The 25,282-nt window shown below is 40.1% G+C and overlaps 1 protein-coding gene across 3 annotated transcripts in view; it reads right to left on the bottom strand.

The window, feature by feature from the left end:
- Window positions 1–25,282, bottom strand: part of LOC126481249 (nuclear pore complex protein Nup155) — a 267,575-nt gene that overhangs the window by 64,962 nt on the left and 177,331 nt on the right. For all 3 annotated transcript variants that reach the window (XM_050104864.1, XM_050104862.1, XM_050104863.1), the window contains exon 17: window positions 21,939–22,016. In XM_050104864.1, the coding sequence (XP_049960821.1) occupies window positions 21,939–22,016 (78 nt within the window). The remainder of the gene's footprint in view (window positions 1–21,938; window positions 22,017–25,282) is intronic.

Below are 25,282 nucleotides of genomic sequence, written 5' to 3'. Positions count from 1 at the left end.
AGCACATTTCACAGGGTAGCAAAGTAACATCAGTCTCTGGTCTGGAGAGTGCTCACCGAGTCACTACATATTAAAATATGGTCAAGGAAGGCCCCATTTAATAAAACAGATGGTTCTGTTACTGGCTATCAGCTCTGTCACAAAAATACTACACGTTCCTAGCAACAAATATAAAAGCATAATCTGCCCTCGACAAGGTTTCAGAGCCATCAGTGTAAAAGACAGTAAAACATTGATGTCCTGAAGAACCAAAAGGAACACACGTTGGAAGGTCATGGGGGCGACAGACAACAGGTTCTTGAAATAGATCTTAATTCATGGTCTGGGTACAACCAAGGGGGACTGGGCGAGAAAGCAAGGGGGGTACCATCCTAAGAATGATAAGCAAAGGTCTTGGTAGAGGGCTGTGAAGCACATACCAACTGGTAATCTCACCCAAGGGTGCATGTCACAATATCAAGGCCCCTCACATATAAAAAGAATGGAATTTGTTGAATGATCAGGAAATTGTTGAATGGCAATTGCACAGATGAGCAAGACCCGGCAGCATCTGAACTGAAGAGGGAAGATTCCTGTTTCAGGACGGCAACTGTCTACAGGACTACCGTATTTACTCGAATCTAAGCCACACTTTTTTTCCGGTTTTTGTAATCCATAAAACCGCCTGTGGCTTAGAATCGAGTGCAAAGTAAGCAGAAGTTCTGAAAAATGTTGGTAGGTGCCGCTACAACTAACTTCTGCCGTCGAATATATGTAGCACTACACAGGCATGCTTTGCAGGCACAAAGATAAATACTGGCGCCAAAACCTCCGAGTCTTTAAATAAATTTAAAAAAAGGTAGAATACGAGCTTTTTTTCTCCGCCCCGAGTTTCGACCACTGCATTTTCATACATTATCCAAAGAAGTAAATACAAATTCCGTATTGTTCATCTTCGAATGTAGCAGCATTTCAATGTACTACGAAAATCCTACTGGCAAGGAACTTTTATGAATTGTGAATCACATGCAGTATTCTCTTCACCATAAGAATAATACGAATATAAACATTTTGCCAAGTATTCTTTCGTGTTTGCTGCCATCTCTTTTAAATCCTGTCTGCCTAATAACCTACAAAACTAGTGAGAGACAACAGCAAATGCGGAAGAATATACATATCATGTCATGTTTATATTCGTATTATTCTTATGCCTAATAGTGATACAATCAGAAATGAAGCACGGCAATTGACTAGATTTTTAAATCTAAGATGACTAATTTCTGTGCAGAATGTAATGTACATGAGAGGCGTTTGCAAAGATTTTCAAACGGAGAAAATTTTTAGCTAAACTCTCGTTCAGAACATCTATCATACGCAGTTGATTCTTGTTGATCATTATCAAAGAAAGCAGCAGTGTAAGTAACAACAAATACCAGTCTCTTGCCATTGTTTCGCTAATGAGAAAATTCCTCTTTTTTTTTATTGTAAGCGGCGGTAGCGCGCGCAAAAGCAAGCCATGCCACGAGCGGTGACAGGTTGTAACACTCATTATCAGAATTCGATAAACAATGCATGCCACAGTACAACAATGCATTTTCAGTTTAGAGTGACGTAAACACCTATAACAAGGAGAACGGCACTTATCAGATAAAGAAAAATAAGCAACCGATTCAAACCAGATGAAGCACGTGAAAAAGGAAGGGTATCCGTATAAATACGGACGGAGCACCTGATACATAGCAATGGCTGCCTGGTAAAGCTTAACTGCTAAGCTTACGACTCGAACCAAACTACTGTAGCTGTATCGTCATTCATTCGACCTAAATTGTGTCTCATATTACAATAGACCAACTTTGTTTCGATTTGGAGGTGCGGTCTAAAACTTTTCTCTCCCCTTGAATTTCGAGTCTCAAATTTCAGGTGCGGCTTAGATTCGGGAAATTTTTTTTCCCTTGATTGCGAGTCTCATTTTTCAGGTGCGGCTGAGATTCGAATAAATACGGTAGCCTGCATGGCACCAATGACCTGTCCAACTCCACAATGATGGATTGGTTCCAGCAGTTTCAAAGTCGAAGATGGATTGGACCAAAGCCCAATACGTATGAACGAGAGGAGCATGACCTGTTATGGCGTAAAGTCAAGCACCGGCACACCAGATGGGAACGATAGAGCAAAGAGGGCTGTGAGAAGACAGCCAATTGCACATTGACCAGGACGACAACGCATCAGAGTGATCTCTATGCGACGAGGACGTATGTGCTGTGCCCTACTGGTCGATAAGCGAGTTCAAGAGTAGCTTCCACACTAGTCATTTCGATTGTACTATGCAGCATTGTCTATACTGAAGAAACTTGATTAGTTCATATGTCACACTTTGCTTGCGACACATCTGTGTAATACTTAAGTATTGTATTTGTTCGTTTTGTAATAAAACTCATTAACATGATTTGTTCAAATGTTGTCTAGCAATCTGAGAAAGCAGGTTTCCTAGAAACCCCATATTTGATGACTAGGGAGGATTTAACATGATGCACACCCCCAGATGTGTTGGCAAGGAAGCAGAAAGCGTTAAGCTTTCACATGCAACTGATGTTTTGTTGTCGAATAAGGTACAGCTAAGTCAGCTTCTTGCCAAAGAGAAGTCCCAAAATTTGAGATTGGCAACAACATCTAGGTTCTGAGTACGCAAGTAGAGATCTGAGAGGATGGACCATAGTACAGCGACAAAAGTACATGACCTGTATTTTTGCACGAAACAATTGGAAAAAATGGGGGAGGTGTGCAGCAGAGGCTCACTGGATGGCTCCTTGGAGCTGGCATTCAGCCCAGCCTACAGAGTGGGAGCTGTACCAAATGCTGAAGTCACCAGTATACAGCAGGGGGTGACCAGTGTCCCGAGAGAGCAAACTAGCCAATGATGGCGATGAGGATAAGGGTGACATTGAGCAGGGAACCTGTCATGGTGACATTCTCATGGACGTAAGGCCATAAAAATTACTCAATAGCATGGCAGCACAATTCTTTGTGAAGCAAATAAGCCCAAAACAGTTACTGTAGGGACACCCGCTGAGATCTAGCCAATTAGTGAGAGCACTTTTCCCCTACAAATTCAATATATTTTGAAAAATGTTGAACTTTTCAAACAAGTACCTTTCTGACTTACCGGGTGCTATACTTACCGTAAATAGCAGGTATAGGGAAGTGAACGTTAACGAGTTATGGATAACTGAAGTATTTCTTCTGTTACCCATGGTTTCTTCGCAGTTACCTTCTTTGTACCTATGTTTTCCTACCCAACTTCTGTGATGGCCCTTTTTAGAGATGTCCATTCCTCTTCAACTGTACTGCCTACTGAGCTATTCCTTACTGCTGTATCTATAGCCTAAGAGAACTGCAACCGTATATCGTCATTCCTTAGTACTTCCGTATCCCACATCTTTGCATATTGATCCTTCCTGACTAACGTCCTAAACTTCAGCCTACTCTTCATCACTACTATACTGTGATCTGAGCCTGTATGCTCCTGGGTACACCTTACAATCCAGTACCTGATTTCGGAGTCTGTCTGACCATAATGTAATCTAACAGAAATCTTCAAGTACCACCTGGCCTTTTCCAAGTATACCTCCTCTTCTTGAGATTTTTGAACAGAGTATTTGCTATTACTAGCTGAAACTTGTTACAGAACTCAATCTTTCACCTCTCTTAGTCCTTGTCCCAAGCCCATATTCTCCTGTAACCCTTTCTTCTACTCCTTCCCCTAGAACTGCATTCCAGTCCCCCTTGACTACTAGATTTTCATCCCCTTGTACATACTGTATTACCATTTCAATATCCCCATACACTTTCTCTACCTCTTCATTTTCAGCTTGTGACGTCGACTTGTATGCCTCAACTATTGTTGTCTGTGTTGGTTTACTGTCGATTCTCATAAGAACAACCCTGTCACTGAACTGTTCACAGTAACACACTCTCTGCTCTACATTCCCATTCACAATGAATCTTACTCCCGTTATACCAATTTCTGCTGCTGCTGCTGCTATTACTCTATACTAATCTGACCAGAAATCCTTGTCATCTTTCCACTTCACTTATCTGACCCTTACTATATCTAGATTGAGCCTTTTCATATTTTCTAGTTTCCATACCATGTTCAAGCTTCTGACATTCCACACCCCGAGTCATAGAAAGCTATTCTTTCGTTGATTATTCAATCTTTTTCTCATGGTAACCTCCCCCTTGGCATCCCCTCCTGCAGATCCGAATGGTGGACTATTCTGGAATCTTTTGCCAATAGAGAAATAATCATGACACTTCTTCAATTACAGGCTACATGTCCTGTGGATACACGTTATGTGTCTTTAATGCAGTTGGTTCCATTGCCTTCTGCATCCTCATGCCACTGATCATTGCTGATTCTACTGCCTTTATGGGCAGTTTCCCACCCCTAGGACAAGAGAGTGCCGTGGACCTCTGTCCGATCCTCCGCCTTCTTTGATAAGGCCCTTGGCAAAGTAAGGGCGACTTCTTATACCAGAAGTCTTCGGCCAACAATGCTGATTAATAATCAAAATTTAAGCAGTGGCAGGATTCGAACCTGGGACCGAAAATGTTTTGATCGTGAATTAAAGATGCAGACCTCTGGTGCTAAACCTATAAAAACAAACAACTGATAGATATTTTTAGGCTCTACAACTTTCTTGTTCAACTTTTTTTATCATAGCTATAGTTTTTTTTACTTATGTAAGAAAAACTGCTTGTTGCAACTTTGCGGATTCTTTGGCCATGTCTGCCATCTTTGATTGAGTTCCTAGAAAAAAGGAACTCTATTTAAAATTTAATTCCTTATACAATCATTTTTCTGTTTGTAGGCCATAATTTTTGCAATCACTTCTTCCGACTAAAGGACAGTTGTATCATCTGGCATGCCACGGGGGGAAGGAGACAGGGACATCTTGTCACTTATGCATCCACAATGCAGATGTCTGTGAAGAGGACACTGACGCCATTGCAAAGTGGGTTGCAAGGTGTCCAGTAAGACTTGGTGCATCAGTACAGAGAAAATCATGTTGGAAGAGAGAATGCACGATTGCGCATCTTCAGTAAATCAGAAGACTATGGAGACCGACTCACATCTGCAATGAAGAGGCATATGTTTTCAGGTATGAGACACAGCGCTCCCAGCAGTCCTTCTACATTTACTTAGCAAGTCATAGCATGAAGTCACTTAAAAGCAGTAAGGTGGGTCTGGGACGGGTGCCACTTTAAACACTAAATAACTCTTGCAATTTTTTTACTCTGCCATGGTACTGGCAGGCGACGGAACAGACCTATAGAAAAATGGAATAGCGGTACCAGCAAAATGGGTGATCAAATAAGGAGACACTTTGCACAGCCTCATCGATGGAATCTGACGGGGGAGAAGGTAACAGGAGAGGCATGCAACTGACAGTTGGCTCTTCGAAGCACCCACCGTGGTGCTCAGTCATACAAGCAGTTGCAAGGACATGACAGGGATCATCGGAAAGTGACGACTGTCACAAAGATCATCATGTAGTGATCATGTGTAGCAAAGCCATGAGATTGGTGGAAGCAATCGTTTGCTCAACAGCTGAAAAGGTGACATGGGCAGCACTCTAGTGGGTAGGAGTACCACAATGAGGAGACTGACTGTAGTCGAGACAAAGTGGTCCTGGATAGCTGAACAGATACAGGTGCCTTCATCTTAGCCTTTGAAAGTAATATTCACCCGCAAAAAGTTAGTCATCATGTACAGGTGCAGCATGAAACCTTACGTCCCACCACCCTTGGTGTGCTTCCGATGCTCACTCTTCCGCCGTGTGTCATCCTCCTGCAAGGCGATCCCAAAGTGCAATAACTGCGAACTATCCCTCCCCAAAGATAGTCTTTGTCTACAACCACTTTTGGGTGCCAATTGCAAAACACCACTGTTGTTCACCAGTTTGCCCAGTCCTCAAGAAAGAAAATAAAATACAGGTATGTTGTTGTTGTTGTTGTGGTCTTCAGTCCTGAGACTGGTTTGATGCAGCTCTCCATGCTACTCTATCCTGTGCAAGCTTCTTCATCTCCCAGTACCTACTGCAACCTACGTCCTTCTGAATCTGCTTGGTGTATTCATCTCTTGGTCTCCCTCTACGATTTTTACCCTCCACGCTGCCCTCCAATGCTAAATTTGTGATCCCTTGATGCCTCAAAACATGTCCTACCAACCGATCCCTTCTTCTAGTCAAGTTGTGCCACAAACTTCTCTTCTCCCCAATCCTATTCAATACCTCCTCATTAGTTACGTGATCTACCCACCTTATCTTCAGCATTCTTCTGTAGCACCACATTTCGAAAGCTTCTATTCTCTTCTTGTCCAAACTGGTTGTCGCCCATGTTTCACTTCCATACATGGCTACACTCCACACAAATACTTTCAGAAACGACTTCCTGACACTTAAATCTATACTCGATGTTAACAAATTTCTCTTCTTCAGAAACGATTTCCTTGCCATTGCCAGTCTACATTTTATATCCTCTCTACTTCGACCATCATCAGTTATTTTACTCCCTAAATAGCAAAACTCCTTTACTACTTTAAGTGTCTCATTTCCTAATCTAATCTCCTCAGCATCACCCGATTTAATTTGACTACATTCCATTATCCTCGTTTTGCTTTTGTTGATGTTCATCTTATATCCTCCTTTCAAGACACTGTCCATTCCGTTCAACTGCTCTTCCAAGTCCTTTGCTGTCTCTGACAGAATTACAATGTCATCGGCAAACCTCAAAGTTTTTACTGCTTCTCCATGAATTTTAATACCTACTCCGAATTTTTCTTTTGTTTCCTTTACTGCTTGCTCAATATACAGATTGAATAACATCGGGGAGAGGCCACAACCCTGTCTCACTCCTTTCCCAACCACTGCTTCCCTTTCATGCACCTCGACTCTTGTAACTGCCATCTGGTTTCTGTACAAATTGTAAATAGCCCTTCGGTCCCTGTATTTTACCCCTGCCACCTTCAGAATTTGAAAGAGAGTATTCCAGTTAACGTTGTCAAAAGCTTTCTCTAAGTCTACAAATGCTAGAAACGTAGGTTTGCCTTTTCTTAATCTTTCTTCTAAGATAAGTCGTAAGGTTAATATTGCCTCACGTGTTCAACATTTCTACGGAATCCAAACTGATCCTCCCCGAGGTCCGCTTCTACCAGTTTTTCCACTCGTCTGTACAGAATTCGCGTTAGTATTTTGCAGCTGTGACTTATTAAACTGATAGTTCGGTAATTTTCACATCTGTCAACACCTGCTTTCTTTGGGATTGGAATTATTATATTCTTCTTGAAGTCTGTGGGTATTTCGCCTGTCTCATACATCTTGCGCACCAGATGGTAGAGTTTTGTCATGACTGGCTCTCCCAAGGCCATCAGTAGTTCTAATGGAATGTTGTCTACTCCCGGGGCCTTGTTTCGACTCAGGTCTTTCAGTGCTCTGTCAAACTCTTCACGCAGTATCTTATCTACCATTTCATCTTCATCTACATCCTCTTCCATTTCCATAATATTGTCCTCAAGTACATCGCCCTTGTATAAACCCTCTATATACTCCTTCCACCTTTCTGCCTTCCCTTCTTTGCTTAGAACTGGGTTGCCATCTGAGCTCTTGATATTCATACAAGTGGTTCTCTTCTCTCCAAAGGTCTCTTTAATTTTCCTGTAGGCAGTATCTATCTTACCCCTAGTGAGACAAGCCTCTACATCCTTACATTTGTACTCTAGCCATCCCTGCTTAGCCATTTTGCACTTCCTGTCAATCTCATTTTTGAGACGCTTGTATTCCTTTTTGCCTGCTTCATTTACTGCATTTTTATATTTTCTCCTTTCATCAATTAAATTCAATATTTCTTCTGGTACCCAAGGATTTCTATTAGCCCTCGTCTATTTACCTACTTTATCCTCTGCTGCCTTCACTACTTCATCCCTCAGAGCTACCCATTCTTCTTCTACTGTATTTCTTTCCCCCATTCCTGCCAATTGTTCCCTTATGCTCTCCCTGAAACACTCTACAACCTCTGGTTCTTTCAGTTTAGCCAGGTCCCATCTCCTTAAATTCCCGGCTTTTTGCAGTTTCTTCAGTTTCAATCTGCAGTTCATAACCACTAGATTGTGGTCAGAATCCACATCTGCCCCTGGAAATGTCTTACAATTTAAAACCTGGTTCCTAAATCTCTGTCTTACCATTATGTAATCTATCTGATACCTTTTAGTATCTCCACGATTCTTCCAGGTATACAACCTTCTTTCATGATTTATATAAATCTATATACTGCCTATTGTATACTGAGGCCCAATAAAATATTAGTGTGTACGTCCTGTAGATTAGGTAAGTACTTGTTCCGTAGATCATGAATACGACACTTCGTAATGATGTGGAACGTATCAGGTTAATAAAAGGTGTCTATACAAGATATTACATTGCACAAGATATTATATGATTTTTTTTTTTTTTTTTGGGGGGGGGGGGGGGGTAATTACCCACTTACTATATCCAAAAATTCATCTAATGAGTAGAAGGAGTTGCCATTACGAAATTCTTTTAATTTCCTTTTAAATGCTATATGGCTATCTGTCAGATTTTTGATGCTATTAGGTAAGTAACCAAAGACTTTTGTGGCAGCATAATTTACCCCCTTCTGAGCCAAAGTTAGATTTAACCTTGAGTAGTGAAGATCATCCTTTCTCCTAGTGTTGTAGCCATGTACACTGATATTACTTTTGAATTCGTTCGGATTGTTAATAACAAATTTCATAAGTGAATAAATATATTGTGAGGCTACAGTGAAGATCTCTAGCTCTTTAAATAAGTGTCTGCAGGATGATCTTGGATGAGCTCCAGCAATTATTCTGATTACACACTTTTGTGCAATGAACACTCTTTTACTTATCTATGAGTTACCCCACAATATGATGCCATACAAAAGCAGAGAATGAAAATAGGCATGGTAAGCTAATTTACTCAGATGTATATTGCCACAATCTGCAATGACCCTAATAGCATAAGTAGCTGAACTCAAAACGTTTCAGCAGATCCTCGGTGTGATTTTTTTCCAGTTCAATCCCTCATTCATGCATACACCTAGAAATTTTGAATATTCTACCTTAGCTACAGATTTCTGATCAAAGTCTATATTTATTAATGGTGTCATTCCATTTACTGTGTGGAACTGTATATACTGTGTTTTGTCAAAGTTTAATGAGAGCCTATTTGCAGAGAACCACTTACTGATTTTCTGAAAATCATCATTTACAGTTCCACCAGTTAATTCTTGTCTGTTGGGTGTGATAGCTATACTTTCATCATCAGCAAAAAGTACCAGCTTTGCATCTTCGTGGATATAGAATGGCAAGTCATTAATATATATTAAGAACAGCAGAGGACCCAAGATCGAACCTTGTGGCACCCCATTCTTGGTTGTTCCCCAGTATGAGAAATCATCTGTTTTTTGCATATTATGTGAACTGTTTATTTCAACTTTCTGCACTCTTCCAATTAGGTATGATTTAAACCATTTGAGCACTGTCCCATTGATATCACAGTACTTGAGCTGATCTAGAAGTATTCCATGATTTACACAATCAAAAGCCTTTGATAGATCACAAAAAATCCAAACAGGTGACTTCTGGTTACTCAGAGCATTTAATATTTCATTAGTGAAAGTATATATAGCATTTTCTGTTGAAAAACCCTTCTGGAAACCAAACTGACATTTTGTTAAAACTTTATTTTTACAAAGGTGTGAAGCTACTCTACAATACATTACTTTTTCAAGAATTTTGGATAAGGCAGTCAGAAGAGAGATTGGGCAGTAGTTGTTGACATGAGACGTATCCCCTTTTTTATGCAGTGGTTTAACAATGGCATACTTCAGTCTATCTGGGAAAATAACCTGCTTCGGAGAGCTATTACATATGTGGCTAAGAATCCCACTTATCTCTTGGGAACTGGCTTTTATTATCCTGCTGGAAATGGCATCAATTCCATGTGAGCTTTTATTCTTGAGAGAGATTATTATCTCCCTAATTTCAGAGGAGAGGTTGGTGGAATTTCAATTGTATCAAATGATGTGGGTAAGGCCTCTCATTGGCTGCCTTGCTTCTTCTAATGAACATTTAGATTCCATTTTCTCTACAACATTTAAAAAATGATTATTCAAAATGTTTTCGACTTCCGGCTTCTTGTTTATCAAGTTTCCATTTGCTTTGATGGTGATTCTGTCATCCTGTACTCTTGGTTGCCCTGTCTCCCTTGTAATAATATTCCAAATTGTTTTGATTTTGTTATCAGAGGTATTAATCTCAGACATGATGCACATGCTTCTGGACTTTTTAATAACCTTTCTTAATGTAGCACAGTAGTTTTTATAATATTTGGCTGTTTCTGGGTCATTACTCTTTCTTGTTGTTAGATACAGTTCCCTTTTGTGGTTACAAGATATTTTTATTCCTTTAGCAAGCCAAGGTTTTTTGCATGGTTTCTTATAATTAGATTTAACTACTTTCTTGGGGAAACAGTTTTCAAATTCTCTTATAAGTGTGAAATAAGTTATATTTTAAATTAGCATTGGGTTCCTTGTACACCTCATCCCAGTCTAACTGCTGAAGATTTTCTCTGAAATTTCTAATTGTTGAGTCATTAATTGAATGCACAACTTTGGAGGGTAGTTTTGAATTACTGAATGGAGCTATGTCATATACTGTAACTTGCTGAGCATCATGATCCGAAAGCCCATTCTCAACAGGACAAGAACTTATGTTTTTAAACCTGTCTTGGTCTATAAAAGTGTTATCTATCAATGTGCTGCTGTCCTTTACTACCCGAGTAGGAAAATTAATGACAGATGTCAAATTGAAAGAACCGAGCAAGACTTCCAGGTCATTCTTCCTATTACACTCTTTCGGTGAGCCAACACTGAAGTCCCCACAAATAATAATTTGCTTTACCCTATCTGACAGATAGCACAACAAGGCATCCAAGTTTTCCAGAAATAAATGAAAGTTTCCTGAAGGGGACCTATACACTGACACAATCATAAAAGAGCTCTCCTTCAGTTTAAGTTGACAGGCACATGCTTCTATATTTTGCTCTAGACAAAACTTTTTTATATCTAAGCTTTCTACACAGTGATAACTTTTGACATATATGGCAACTCCTCCTCTCACCTTATTCTCTCTACTCATATGGGCAGCTAGTTTATAACCACTGATATTTACCTTTTCCATATCAGACACAATGTGATGCTCAGACAGGCATAATATATCTATTACATTATCAGATTCAATGTCATCTAAACAAACCAGGAGCTCATCTACTTTATTCTTCAATCCCGGAATATTTTGGTGAAAAATGGTAACATTATTTTTTACTTTACTTATGTGAGAATCTACTTTTTTCTTTAATCCACCAATATTTTGGTTAAATATGGTAACATTATTATTTACTTTCCTGGACCTCTTTAGCACCTGCCTGCCTGAACTTCTCATTGGACACTGATATTAGTCTAAAAAAGAGGTACATCCATGAGTACTAGTGTCCCCCCTTATGGATTTCGCTAACAACCCTGCCAGTTTACCCTTCCCTTTCCTATTGAGATGTAGGCCATGCCTTGTGAAATCCCCCCTATCAATAGCCTCAACAGGAACCAATCCAATGTCTGACAGAGTGGCCGCCCTAAGCAACTGATCCAACTCCATATTCACCCTCCTGACAGAGCGGTTCAACTGGGGCTGATCATGCTGCACAAAAGCAGGCACCAGCCCAACATTGGTATGGGTCGTTGCTGAGGCTATTTTCACCAGGTCACACTCAATACTGTGATATGGTGACTACCTGTGCAAAAGTCGTATCCGTCAGTTTCACTATGTCAATTTTTTCCCAAACCAGCTCTCCCATCACTCTCTTCTATTGTGGTTCCTGTGGCATAATTTTTGGAAACCACTTCCTGCACACGGCGGGAAGAGCAGTTGCTTCATATGTATTCCATAAAAACAGCATGATAATAGCTAAGGAACTAAATACCAGAAAGCTCCCCCAAGATGCTCAGTTTATATCACTTGACATCATCAACCTTTACTCAAACATACCCATACAAGAAGCTGTAACAGTAATACAAAAGAACCTTATGAAACACAAGAAACTTTCATACACAGAACCTGTTGAATTTATGGAACTCCTTTAGCTAACCCTAAGTTACAGCTACTTCACTTTTAATGGCAACATATATTAACAACTAGATGGCCTAGCAATGGAATCATGTATATCTGGTACTATAGCTGACATATACATAAATCACTCAGGACAAAAATTATTTATCAGCCAAGAACCTTGCCTAAAGAAAATTGAATTTTATAGGAGATATGTAGATGACGCACTACTGTTAGTGAAAGGGATGTGAAAGACATCACAGACATTCTAAATTACTTCAATAATCTACATGAGAAAATTAAATTTACAGTGGAACATGAACAAAATAAAAGCATCAACTTTCTGGATCTAAATATTACAAGACACAACAAAACATGCACATTCAAAATTCATAGGAAAAACACAATAACTGACACCACAACCCCTGCTACCTCATCTCACCCAAATATCCATAAAGAGGCAGCATATGAGTCAATGCTACACAGGGCAACTAAAATACCATTGAACCAAGAAAACATGCAACAAGAAATAGACACAGTGAAAAAGATTGCGGTTGCCAATGGATACAATGCTTCCATGGTTGACACAATCCTAAACAAAGTGAAGAAAGAGCCGGGTACAAACTGCACCACAGAAGAAAAAGTGAAAAACAAATGCATATCTAGTATCCCATACATTGACAATGTATCACAGAAGATTGCTAATATTTTCAAAAATCACAAAGTAAAAATTGGGTTTTCCTCATCTAATAAACTACAGCAAAAACTAATACACAATGTAAACTGTGGGCATGATCCAAACTCAAGACTCTGGAATATACAAGGTCACATGCCAGGAATGCTCCATGTTCTACCTACGACAGACAGGCCAAAATTTCAATACCAGGTACACAGAGCACATAAAAGCCTACACACACAACAGACACACTACATCAACCATAGCAACACATGTACAGAATACAGGACACCCATTTGGAAAAATAGAGCAAAATGTCAAAGTACTTCACCAACTAAATAAAGGACATAAAAGGGATTTGCTAGAAGAACTGGAGATATGTTCACATAACAGACAATATGAAGATAAAATATTAAACAAAAAACTTTAAAGTGAATCAGTGAATTTCTTCAGATGTTTTGATAGTATAATTAAATAAAAATAGTAACACTTAGAAATAAGCACAATTGTAAAATAGACTTAAGTAAATTATGATCAAAATTGTTAAGGTACATAACCTCTGTACAAAAGCATATTATACTCTATGGAAGACCTATAATGTCATCTCTGTTGACTACTTTTAAGAACATTGTGTCACTGTTTTGTTTATGTAAAATGTTTGCAATGTTTAAAAGTGTACAGCAAGTTGTGTGTGATGTTTAGTGTGTGCGAGACTCTGCACAAATGGATCATAAGGAAACTGTAAGTACAAATTACTCTAAATTTCGCCACTAACTTCACAAAAAGATCGACAACCAACTAAAAATCGCATGTTTTCTTATACATTGCAGTTAAGTCAACGAAATGAAGCAGAATCTCACACATCAACAATATCACATAGGAATGACATAAGAAACGCAAAAAACACTTTAAAATGGGAATCATTTCCCGAAACGCGTTGTGCGGAAAATAAAGAAAATCGTGACTAGTAGCAGATGAGTTACTTATAAACAAACCTATTGTTTTCAGTCGCAGGCTTTCAGCACTGTTTATAATGGATCACATCAGATACATACGTACATTGGTAATCCACTGAGCCCCAATTTACAAACAAATTTTATAGAGAGAACAGTTTTTCTGTCACGTGGAAGATGCAAGTGAGGATGAGGATAAGGATAAGAACACTAACTGAATGAAAATGTATTTAAGTTGTCAACTATCTCATAGCACAGGTATTCACAGCGATGGGCCTTCGTGCAGGAGCAGGAGCTTCACCCTCGACAACTGGACAAGGTCAATTTACATAACTTTCATGACAACAGTATCTGCATTAACAATGGTGAACAGACGAGTGTCAGATTAATGCACTGCAGGTTTGGTGCTAGTTGTATAGTAATTTTTTAAAATTTTTGTTGACATCTAAGTGTGTTGGAGTATATGACAAAGTAAGGGTGAAGACTGGCAAATTTAAAGTATACACTGTTTTATGGCTGCAAAATTACCACATGACACACCTATACTGCGGAACGATCTAAGTCGTCGTGGAACAAGATATCATATTGGCACATTTGTGATGAAAACATTTGTATTAAAAATTTTATCAATAAGTCCCTACAACATCAAAGGGTTGTCCAGCTATAATTTTTATATTCACAATATAATCTAATAAAAGAAAATAAATAGAGCAAAAGCTCATAAATCGAGCAAGTACAATGGCAGGTTTAAATGACAGTTATAATATGAAAACTGTAGAACTTAGTCATGAGCTCACAGAAACAATTTACGAATTTTTGCATTTAAGGTGACAAAAGACAAGGATGGATGGGTATGACAAGAAGTAAATATAAGAGTAAGAATGGTCCGTCATGCTTTGGTAGTGTAAATAAGGTTTTCAGAGGCAAAATTCTAATACTACTTAAATGAAAAGTTTATCATCATTGCACGTTAACAGTTTTGACTGACAGCTAGCCAGTCAACAATGGAGGGGTGCTTGTTGCGAATTACTGGCTGAAACATGAAAACAAATTAATTTATAAAAGAACAGACTTACATAAATGATGTAATTATGACTGGAATAAAAATGGAGATGGGCAAGACATGTAAACAGGTAGGTAGATGGACAAGGATGTTCTTCGCTGGATTCCAAGACATAAAAAAATTGGATTGATGGGGGTTAAAGGGACCAAACTACAAGGTCATCAACCCCTCCATCCTACATGCATCAATCCAGGAATAGTCATCAGAGAGGAATAACACAGACGACAAATCCTGATGAATAGAGCTGCAACTGGGAATCAATAAACCGAAGAGAGAGAACCAAGTAGGAGAGAGAAAGGGGTGAGAAGGAGTAATGTGTGAAAGTTGCTCTGCCCAAAAAGCATCTGGAACCCCCATGTTAAGCAATGAGAGATGCACCCTATGCATCTGACCGGTATTACTTCATCAGGTTGCCCTCCATGGGGCAATCCAATTACTTCACCTTCTGTTACCATAAGAAAACTAACAATGTGGAGAAATTCATTAAATCTCAGGAAGACAAAGATGATGAGACATTAAAACACTGACAAATGTAGAAGAATAAATGGACCATGGAGCAAGTACAGCCATGGGGACCTATGGGTCAGAACAGGCAGCAGTGCATCCTTCCAGTCCCTCAAGTGTTCGATGAAGTCAATGTGCGGTACCTCAGAGTAAGTTGCATTAACTACCTTCACAAGTAAAACATAAACCAAATCAGCCACTTTGGTGCTGTATGCTAGTACCAAAGGCAGTATGTCAGCAAGTTTAAGATTTCACCATAAAGCAGCGAACTTAAGGCAGTCCAGTAGAATGCGGGCCACTGTCAAATGGGCACCACACTGACAATGGGAGGGATCCTCACATCATGCAATGTGGCTGTGTGTCAACCACCAAGTGTGGCCAATCTGAAGCTGACAGAATGGTAGACATGTTGTGAGAAGCACAAATTGAAGACTGCCGCAGGGTCGTAGTACCATTCACTGCCAGCAGTTTGTTCGGAGAAGCCAGGGCACATCATTCCGTGTTCCAGTCTATTATTAACTGACCAAAGGTCCAGTTCCAGTGCCTCATCTCCAAAGGCAGAATCTCGGAAGCTAACTTGGCCAACCAGTCAGCACGTTCATTCCCTGGGTCCTAACGTGACCAAGGGTCGAGACGAAGACTACCGACTGTCCAGCTTAATGGGGACAGCCACAACCAATGGGTGTCGGTAGGAGCACTGGGCAACGGACTGTAGACTACTCAAGGAGTCACTGCTTAGTTTAGTTTATTATGCCATGTTCCATAGATAATTTTCACATCTATTTTATTGATATGATATGGAACAAGTTAATTATTTACACACACACACACACACACACACACACACACACACACACACACACACACAAATAGTACTGATACTAATATTACTGAAATTTTTAGTTCTACACATGCAACTACATTTAGAGGCACTTTTTTTAATTTTTTAAACAGTTTTGACCCAGAAACTTGTCCATGGAATACAAGGAGTTGTCCAAAAGAAATTATTTTAAGCTAGATTTGAAACTTGATCTGCTACCTGCCAGACACTTTATGTTGTTGAGCAAATGATCAAAGATTTTTGTTGCTGAATAATGTACTCCTTTTTGAGCAACTGACAGCTTCAGCAACGGATAGTAAAGGTCATTTTTCCCTCTAGTGTTGTACGTATGAGCATCACTGTTCTTCATGGATCGAGATGGATTATTTATAACGAATTTCATTAGCGAATATATGTACTCTAATGGTGCAGTTAAAATATGTAACTCCTTGAATAGGTGCCTACATGACATCCTTGAATGAAAACCACTAATTATTCTCACTGCTCTCTTTTGTGCAATCAATACTTTATGTCTAAGCGGTGAGTTAGCCCAGAAAACTATTCCGTAAGACATTACTGAGTGGAAATATGCAAAGTACGTTAGGAGGCTGACCTGTTTATTACCAAGATTAGCGATTATACAAAAAGCAAAAGAGGCTGAACTTAATTGTTTGAGAAGTTCAGTAATATGCTTCTTTCAGTTCAGGTTGTCACCAATGTGAACACCCAAAAATTTGGAGAAATCTACCCTGTTGACTGAGCCCTGTTCATATGCTACATCAGTTATTGGTATGACTCTACTCTGTGTACACAACCGGATAAGTGAGTTTTTTCAAAACTAAGGGAGAGTCCATTTTCTGAGAACCACTTAATAATTCTTTGAAAGACATCCTTAACAATATCTTCAGCTGCTTTTTCTGGAATGGGATTTATTATAACACTCGAGTCATCTGCAGAAAGTACTAGCTCTGCTTGTCGAACATTAAGTGAGAGGTCATTCACATGAATAAGGAAACGCAGAGGACCCAAATGTGAACCCTGTGGGACTCCCTTTGTAATAACTCCCCATTCACTAGAATTTACCAGCCTCCCAACATTATTTGTGTTATTCAGCACAACATTTTGCTTTCTGTTCGTTAAGTATGATTCAAACCAGCTGTGTGTATAGCCTTCAATTCCTTAAAACCTGAGTTTTTCTAAGAGTGTAACATGATCCACACAGGCAAATGCCTTGCAAAGACCACAAAACATACCAACTGGCAATAATTTGTTATGAGGATAATCCCAAAGGTAAGGTCTCCTATTTTTTTGTTTATTTCTACAATGGTTTACATCAGTTTACAGCTTGAACATTTAGCTATTTTCCGACATAAACACCATTTCTGTCGATGCATTTTTGTAGACGTTGTGGCAGTTTTTGTATGCCAATGTCATACCAGCTCGCCGCCATGCCATTTAGAAAGTTATGGTCACCCGTGACAATTGAGTCCAGAAAGTTGTCCTGTTCAGCTGCAAGGTGGTGAAGAAATGCGCGCGAAGCATCAACTCGTTGCCGCATGTGGTCCTCAGTTAGCATGCACGGCACACATCTTGCGCACACCTTACGGTAGTTCAATGTATCCATTAAAATTCTGTGAGCACTGCTTCGGGAAACCTCAGGAACCAATGTGCACACATCATCCAGGGTGATCCGCTGATCTACACACACGCTTTGCTCAACCTTCAACACTGTCCCTCAGAAATTGATGGTGTCCCGCTCCTTTGTTCATCGTGAATTTCGGTCTGACCAACTGCAAACTCTCTACACTGCTTTCAAACACTTTTGACATCCATGCACGACTCACCATACACTTCCGTCAATTGGCGATGGATTTCAATCAGCGCAGTGCCCTTTGCATTCAAAAACCGAATAACTGCATGCAATTGGTGGTAACATCCAATGGGAGCTCCATTGTCAACAGCTGCCAAGCCAAGACTGAATGCCTCAGCACGTCATGCGCATGTTTACACACAGCACTCTTCATAACAGTGTGACCAACTGCCACACACAGTTCTGTACTTATAAAAAAAATAGGAGACCTTACTTTTGGGATTACCCTCATATTTAGGGCTTGTACTATTTGATGGGTAAATGCGTAGAGAGCATTCTCAGTCAAGTAACCCTTCCAGAATCCGAACTGTGACATGCTGAGTAAATTATTTTCACTTAAATGTACGACAACTCTTGGATACATAACTTTTTTGAGTATTTTAGAAAATGAGATTGGTCTACAATTATTTAAGTCACTCTTGTCCCCTTTCTTATGAAGAGTAAGATTAAGAAAGACTCACTGGTCCAAGAATGACTGTGACTGAGGACCCAATTGATGGCCATCAATTTAGCAGCGAGTACACTGGATCCGTTCTGCATGCAGCATAGTTCACTGAACCTTTAGAGCTTTAAGAGTTTTCACATAAAGAAAGCTGGAGGCATGATTTTTCAGCATGCCTCTATGAAAACAGAAATTGTCAGCATACAAGCAGGGTGACACTGTAGATCCTACAACTGTGGCTAGACCATCAACAGCCTCTATGAAAAGGGGCACACACAGTAATGAGTCCTGTGGGACCCCATTCTCATGAAAACAGGATGTACAGTGGGAAGCACCAACATGAACTCTGAAAGTACAGTGAGATAAGAAGTTCCAGATATGGAGACCCCACTTGTCTAGGGTAAACGAGGATGTGGTGATGTCACTTGGCCTTTTATAAGTCAAAGAAGGCAGCAATAAGATGCTGTCAGAGGGCAAAACATGTCCAGATAGCAGACTCCAGGCAGACCAAAATGTCAGCAGTAGAATGGGATTGGCAAAAACCACTCTGGGACGGAGCCAACAGAACTGGAGACTCTACAGTTGTTGGCTCACCATATGCTCAAGCAACCTGCAGAGAACATTAGTGACACTAGTTGGGCGATAGCTCTCCATCTCGAGGAGGTGTTACCTGTTTTGAATACTGGGGCGATCACACTTTCTCACCACTGAAATGGGAACTTGTCATCGCTTCACATTCGGTTGAAATGGGCGAGGATGTGATATTGACAATCCCACCGCCAAACAAGAGCCATACGCCACACTGAAATGAGCGAGGGTACCAGTATCCAAGAGACAAAGATTGAGCTCTGCAAGCAAGTTTTCGATAACTTTGCGACTGCCAGTGGTCATGGTTCCACCCCACAAAGGGTTATGGGAATCGAGTAGTACTACTAGTAGTAGTAGTAGTAGTAGTAGTAGTATGGTATTCTGCCTTACGCCAGGTCTTGTTATAGGTTAAGCCTCTTCCACTTTTGTCTGTCCATAGCTAGTCTTTCCATTTATGAAAATTTGTCTCCTTTTATATTGTCCAGCATTTGATATCTTCTTTTTCCTCTTCCCCTTTTTCCCTCCACCATTCCTTCTATTCCTTTCTTCAATAAACAGTCCCTCCTTAAACAATGTCCAATCCAGTTCAGTTTTCTCTTTCTGATAACTTTCAGCAAGTTTCTTTCTTCCTCAACTCTTCTTAATACTTCTTCATTCCTTCGTAATTGAAGTCACCCAGAATTAGGAAGAGTGGGGGAGCTAAGAAGTCAATGCAGGCAACGTGTTTTGACACAATCCACTATCAGGATGGAGATACACATTGTGTACGGTAAAATCCAGTAACATCCTCACATGGACAGCCATGACTGCCAAAGACATATCAAGTAGTACGTATTCACTGGAGACAGTTCAGAATGTACATGCAAACTTCATCCAGGACGCTTTTATAGTCAAGTGACTCTTAAAATAGACTGGCAGACACGGGTGGTAAGGGCCTACATTGCTGGGAACCATGTTTCCTACAGGGAAATGCAGAAAGCAGAATATACACTTGAGAGACACCTAAGCTCAGGCAGCTGGTGGAAAAGGCTGCTACAGTTCCACTGGAGAATCACACTATCAGTATCCTGTGGAGCATGAAGGATATGGCATCAATATAGACTGGTTCTGAATCAGATTACGTGGGAGGATCTGTGGATGGAGAGGTGGAACACAAGACAGAGGGGTGGGGGTCAGGTGTCATGAGGGCCACTGAAGTCTACTCCTTTGAGGACTTCTGTCCTCCTCCTCCTCCTCCTCCTCCTCAGATAATCTGTCTTCCTCCTCTTCAGGCGATTTTAATGCCTGCAAGGACTAGTTTCAGGGATGGAGGAGGAACACCAAGTCCTACGACCAGCAGCCTGTGGCTCCTTCAGTCACTGGCTGGAATCTGGTTGCAGATCAGCAGAAATCTGGAAAGGGAGCATCCCTTACTGGTGAGAGATACTGGAGGAGGGTGATGTTTCTCTGGCTGATCGCTGGGACTCGACGTACCCAACAGATGTGTAGTCAACACTCCTGAAGTGAGTGTGTGGAGGGAAGTTGTATAAGGAGGGGTCCCAAACACCGGGGTTACGGGTTTAGACAAGTGGGAACAAGGGTCCAAGGTAGAAAGGAAAGAGTGAGTGTATTATACTAAAACATTGATGTGCAATTGATCTCCACAATCCCTAGAGATGGGGCTAGTATTACTACGCAAAGACATGTGCCTGGATCTCATGCATTTGAAGCACTACATTCTGAGGGGTTCATATGGTTTCATATCACATTGACCTTATCAGCAACGCTTTGCCTTGAACGACTACAATGAAGGCCCCAGTAAAAACCCTTGTCCTTTGGTCCCTGCTGGATACAACAGACAAAAAGCTCACCCCATTGGTTCAAACTGGCACATAACTCGTCATCTGCCTGTAAAAGAAGATGGCAGTGGGAGATAATCTGTTATGGTGGGCGGGTTGGGGGGGGGGGGGGGGGTGACAGTTACAGGAACGTCACCCAGTTTGTCACAGGCAAGCAGCACTGATGAATGGGCATCGGATGCCATTTTAATCAGAATTTAACCACTCTTCTTTTTCGAGATCAATGCAACTTCCCCAACCCATCCTCAAGGTGTTCAACAAAGAATAACGGCTTTGTTGCCATAAAGGAACTCATGTCAGGCCTAGACCAAACTAAGTATTGATGGGAGTCTCTCTCTCCGTATCTCTTATCCCTATGTTACTCCCATTGTGTAGTCAGGCAAGGGAACATTTTGAGACCATCTCTCTCTGCATTGTAAGAATCTTTTCCTTCAAAAAAGACAGCTGGGGCAACAACAGTACAATTACTCAAGTAATGAATCATCTGACAGTTACCTAAACACATTGGCAACTGCCACATTGTTCTAAAAACTCCACTGGCCTGCGTTCACCATGGCAGATCTGGTACATGTTGGTAGAAGATTACAGCAATATGAAATAGTAACTTTCAACCATAGTACTGCTACAGCATTTTCTCAATTCTAGTTGCAGTGTTACATGTAGAAGCTCACTCTGAACGTTGTGGGCTACCAAACAGCCAGTGATTTGCTGTGCAGAGGAACCTAACACTGTGTTAATGTGTAATATAGACACACAAACACTACTTTTCCTATGGTTTTCATATCGCAAGTAAACTGCCTGAAGCATATTATTTCTCAAAACTGGATTTTAAGATATACTATTTTTATGCAATGAATCCTACAGAACTGACAGAATTATGATTAAATCTAATAACGGCAGTATCAGCCAACTTCGTTAGATCACATCTTGACCACTGATAAAGTTGTACCGTGCGAAGACAAATAACTATTTCATAACGGAAAAATGTAGTGACCAACAATACCTGCAGTGCTGCATGAAGTTTTGCATCCTTTTCCTCCTTGTTCTGGATGTTTCTGGCACTAAGCAGCATTTCATAAGCCTGAAACAACATGAAACAATATAAAATAATAAGAACAATATAAATGTGCAATGTGTGTAATATAGATTCAACTCAAGAATGAAGCACTCCAATTACCTAAGGCATGAACAGAGTAACATCCCATTTCAATGTCAATTACTCTGAATGGGAAAGACTCTTACACCATGGGCATGTAGACACTACCAAATGAAAATTACCCACACTGTTACTCAAAACTGTATTCAGGTTTTACATGTGAAATTGCTTTCAGCAGTAAGTCATCAGCGTGAATTAAACATTGGGTGGGGAAATTACTCAACTAAATGTTACTAACAGAGCAGTCCGTTATTTGAGTTTTGATGTTTTGGACTAGTCACAATTCCAAGTAATTCATAGGGTTTGTGACTACAAAGAAGTCATGGCCTCTAAACATTTCTATCTATAAACTTTTGAGAAAAGTTCAAATTGTACCAAGCTCACTCACTTTGTTTTCATTATTTACAAAAGACTCAACTTCATTCTATTAACAGTATCATCAAAACAAAATGCTATGTCCTACAAAATAAATCATAATGAAACTCAAGAACTATTTTTTCTGGAAGGCAAACCAGAATCCAGGATAAACCAACGTCGTCCCATTAATTCCTCCATTTTATACTGTCTGACATTAGACAGTAAGCACAATGTCCAATTTATGAAGAGACATTGTCGGTATCCTTGCTGAAATAACAGTCACACTTTTGCCGCCACCAATTCAGAAAAAAACAAAATTTAAAACACTCAAGGGGGCAGGGGAGAGGGGGGGGGGGGGGGGGGGGGGGGGGGACGACGACGTAGGATGGTAGAATTCGAATGTTTATATTTGTGCCAGAGATAGTCATACATGAAACAAAGGACTATTGATATTGACTTTCTCTGCTGCTGCTATCAACGTGTATTGTTTTGATCACTGATTTTGTTTGTTCTCTGTTTTGAAAGGCTTGCAGGGGTCTAGTGAAGCAGGGGATACAACCTGTCGGCTTTGACCAATGACGTCATACATTAGTCGTAGATAGTAATGTCTTCACTTCGAGGCATAAATAATAAAACAGTTCTGTGTTCCGGATAAGCGCTTTCATTGTACATTAAAATAATTATTCGTAATAATATTGAGGTAATTTGGAGTATTAGTTTGTTATTGTAGAACAACTTTTAGTGTCTTATTTTCGTTTATAGAAATGGATTTGTCTGTTTGTGGGTATGTAATTTTCGTTACTGTCTGTCTAGGCGAGCTTCGGTTATTCCTCGATATTTCTGTGTGGTAAGTTCACTTTTCCATTTGCTTCTTTTACTGTATTTCACAATTTTGACATATTTCACTGTTTTATTCCACCAATATGTGTATTTTCGTGTTGTGAAGTGTGTAATAGAAATTTCTCAGCTGTCGATCTTCTTTTGTTTCCCAGCACTAGTATCAGTACGACATTTTGGAAATGTACTTGCTATATTACAGGCGAAACCCACGACACAACTAAAATTTGTATCCCGTCCTTCACTTCGCCTTTACACTGACACTATATATGTCAACTGGCGAGCAAGATACAAATGTTGCGTATAGCTATATAGCTCAAGTAACAAATGGGATACTATTAGCGTCCAAGGCAACAAGAAAACTGTACCCCATAGTAAAGTACGGGATGCAAATTGTACATGTGTCGTCTTCTTGTCTCTGTGTAGTTCAATTGAGGTACAGGTTGCAAATGTAACGTACGTCTATTTCCACCTTTTCGTTACCAGTGTACATATATCGAGGTCAACGGCAGTCTGGTATACATATATTACATACGTAGGTCCTTCTGTCATCAGTAGTACTGATATGTACGTAAGAAAAGACTGTTAGTAATAGCAGAGACGAGATAAACAACACATCTACAATTTGTATCCCGTGTACCACTTAGGGTTTACTGAAGCGGAGGATACATTGTTCAAGTGAAGAACAGGACAGTAATGCTAGTGAAAATGAAGAAATCGACTTACGACAAACTCTTATTCCGTACTGTACTTAAGCAACACACTTCAAATGAGCTTTCAATTTCTATCGGGTGCTTCATTTACGGTTTAGTGAAGCAGCGGATACATAGTTCAAGTGAACAACAGGACAGCAATGCTAGTTGAAAGTAAGAAATCGACTTACGCTGAACTTGTATCCCGTACTGCACTTAAGCAATACAGTTCGAAAGAGTTTCGAGATACAACTGACATACATGTAACGTGATGTATTCTTTGCTAGTAATATATTTCATTCATTTCTTTCCATTGTATTTTGTGGAGAAATACTAAGATAGAAACGCGCGATATCGTTAACGTGAAAATACTACTGGCCCCTATAAATGTGAAGTACAGCTTTTCTCTCTTGCATTCCTTCGTTTCTGGACATTCTTCTCAGCTTTGTCATCTTTGTAATACATGATCTCTGGCGAATTCTGACGTCATTGGTCAAAGCCAACAGATTGTATCCCCTACTAAACTAGACCTGGCTTGCAGTGTGGTGTTGAGAATTTCAAAACGATTTTCATTTGGCTGCATTGTTTTGAGTTCGTTTGTGGCATATTATCACACAAGATGCCTAGAATGCTTTGCTTCAACCGTAAACAACATCACCAGGGCAAAGGATACACAGTAAAGGATGCTACAACAAATGTTGCTCCAGTGGCTCAAACTGCAACCTCTCAGAGCCGGCGAACAAACCATTGCAGAGTGCTTCAAGAAGGAACTTGTTTTTGGTACTAATGAAAATGGAGGCTGTGAATCAGAAGTTTCGTGCAATATGTTGTTAACATACTGTAACAGTTAATATTGGACAATGTCATGTGCAAGCATTGCTTTGGTGTGCAGTGTGTTTCTGTGGTTGAAGATGAGTGTGTCAGGAAAGGCCTTGCTACGAACTTATCTGTGATATGCAGCGAGTGTAATGTTGGTGCATCTTGCATGACATCTAAAATCATAAACAAAGGTTATGATGTGAATTTGAGGGAAGCAAATGGCATGCGCTGTGTTGGTAAGGGACAGAAGGCAGCAAGAACACTTTGTGCAGCGATGAATCTTCCACGCCCTCAATTTGAGAGATATTATGGATTACTGCTTGGGGCTGTAAAAGAAGTTGCAGAATCATCAATGGAAAGTGCTGCAGAAGAATCTATTATCGAAAATGATGGTGACAGGGACATAGTGGTCGCTTTTGGTGGTACTTGACAAAAAAGAGGGCACACTTCACTTCATTGAACAGTGTTGTTACAACAACATCTGTT

This window comes from Schistocerca serialis, chromosome 5 (genome assembly GCF_023864345.2).
Source record: "Schistocerca serialis cubense isolate TAMUIC-IGC-003099 chromosome 5, iqSchSeri2.2, whole genome shotgun sequence".
Taxonomy (NCBI): domain Eukaryota; kingdom Metazoa; phylum Arthropoda; class Insecta; order Orthoptera; family Acrididae; genus Schistocerca; species Schistocerca serialis.
This window is presented reverse-complemented; position numbering and strand designations above follow the sequence as displayed.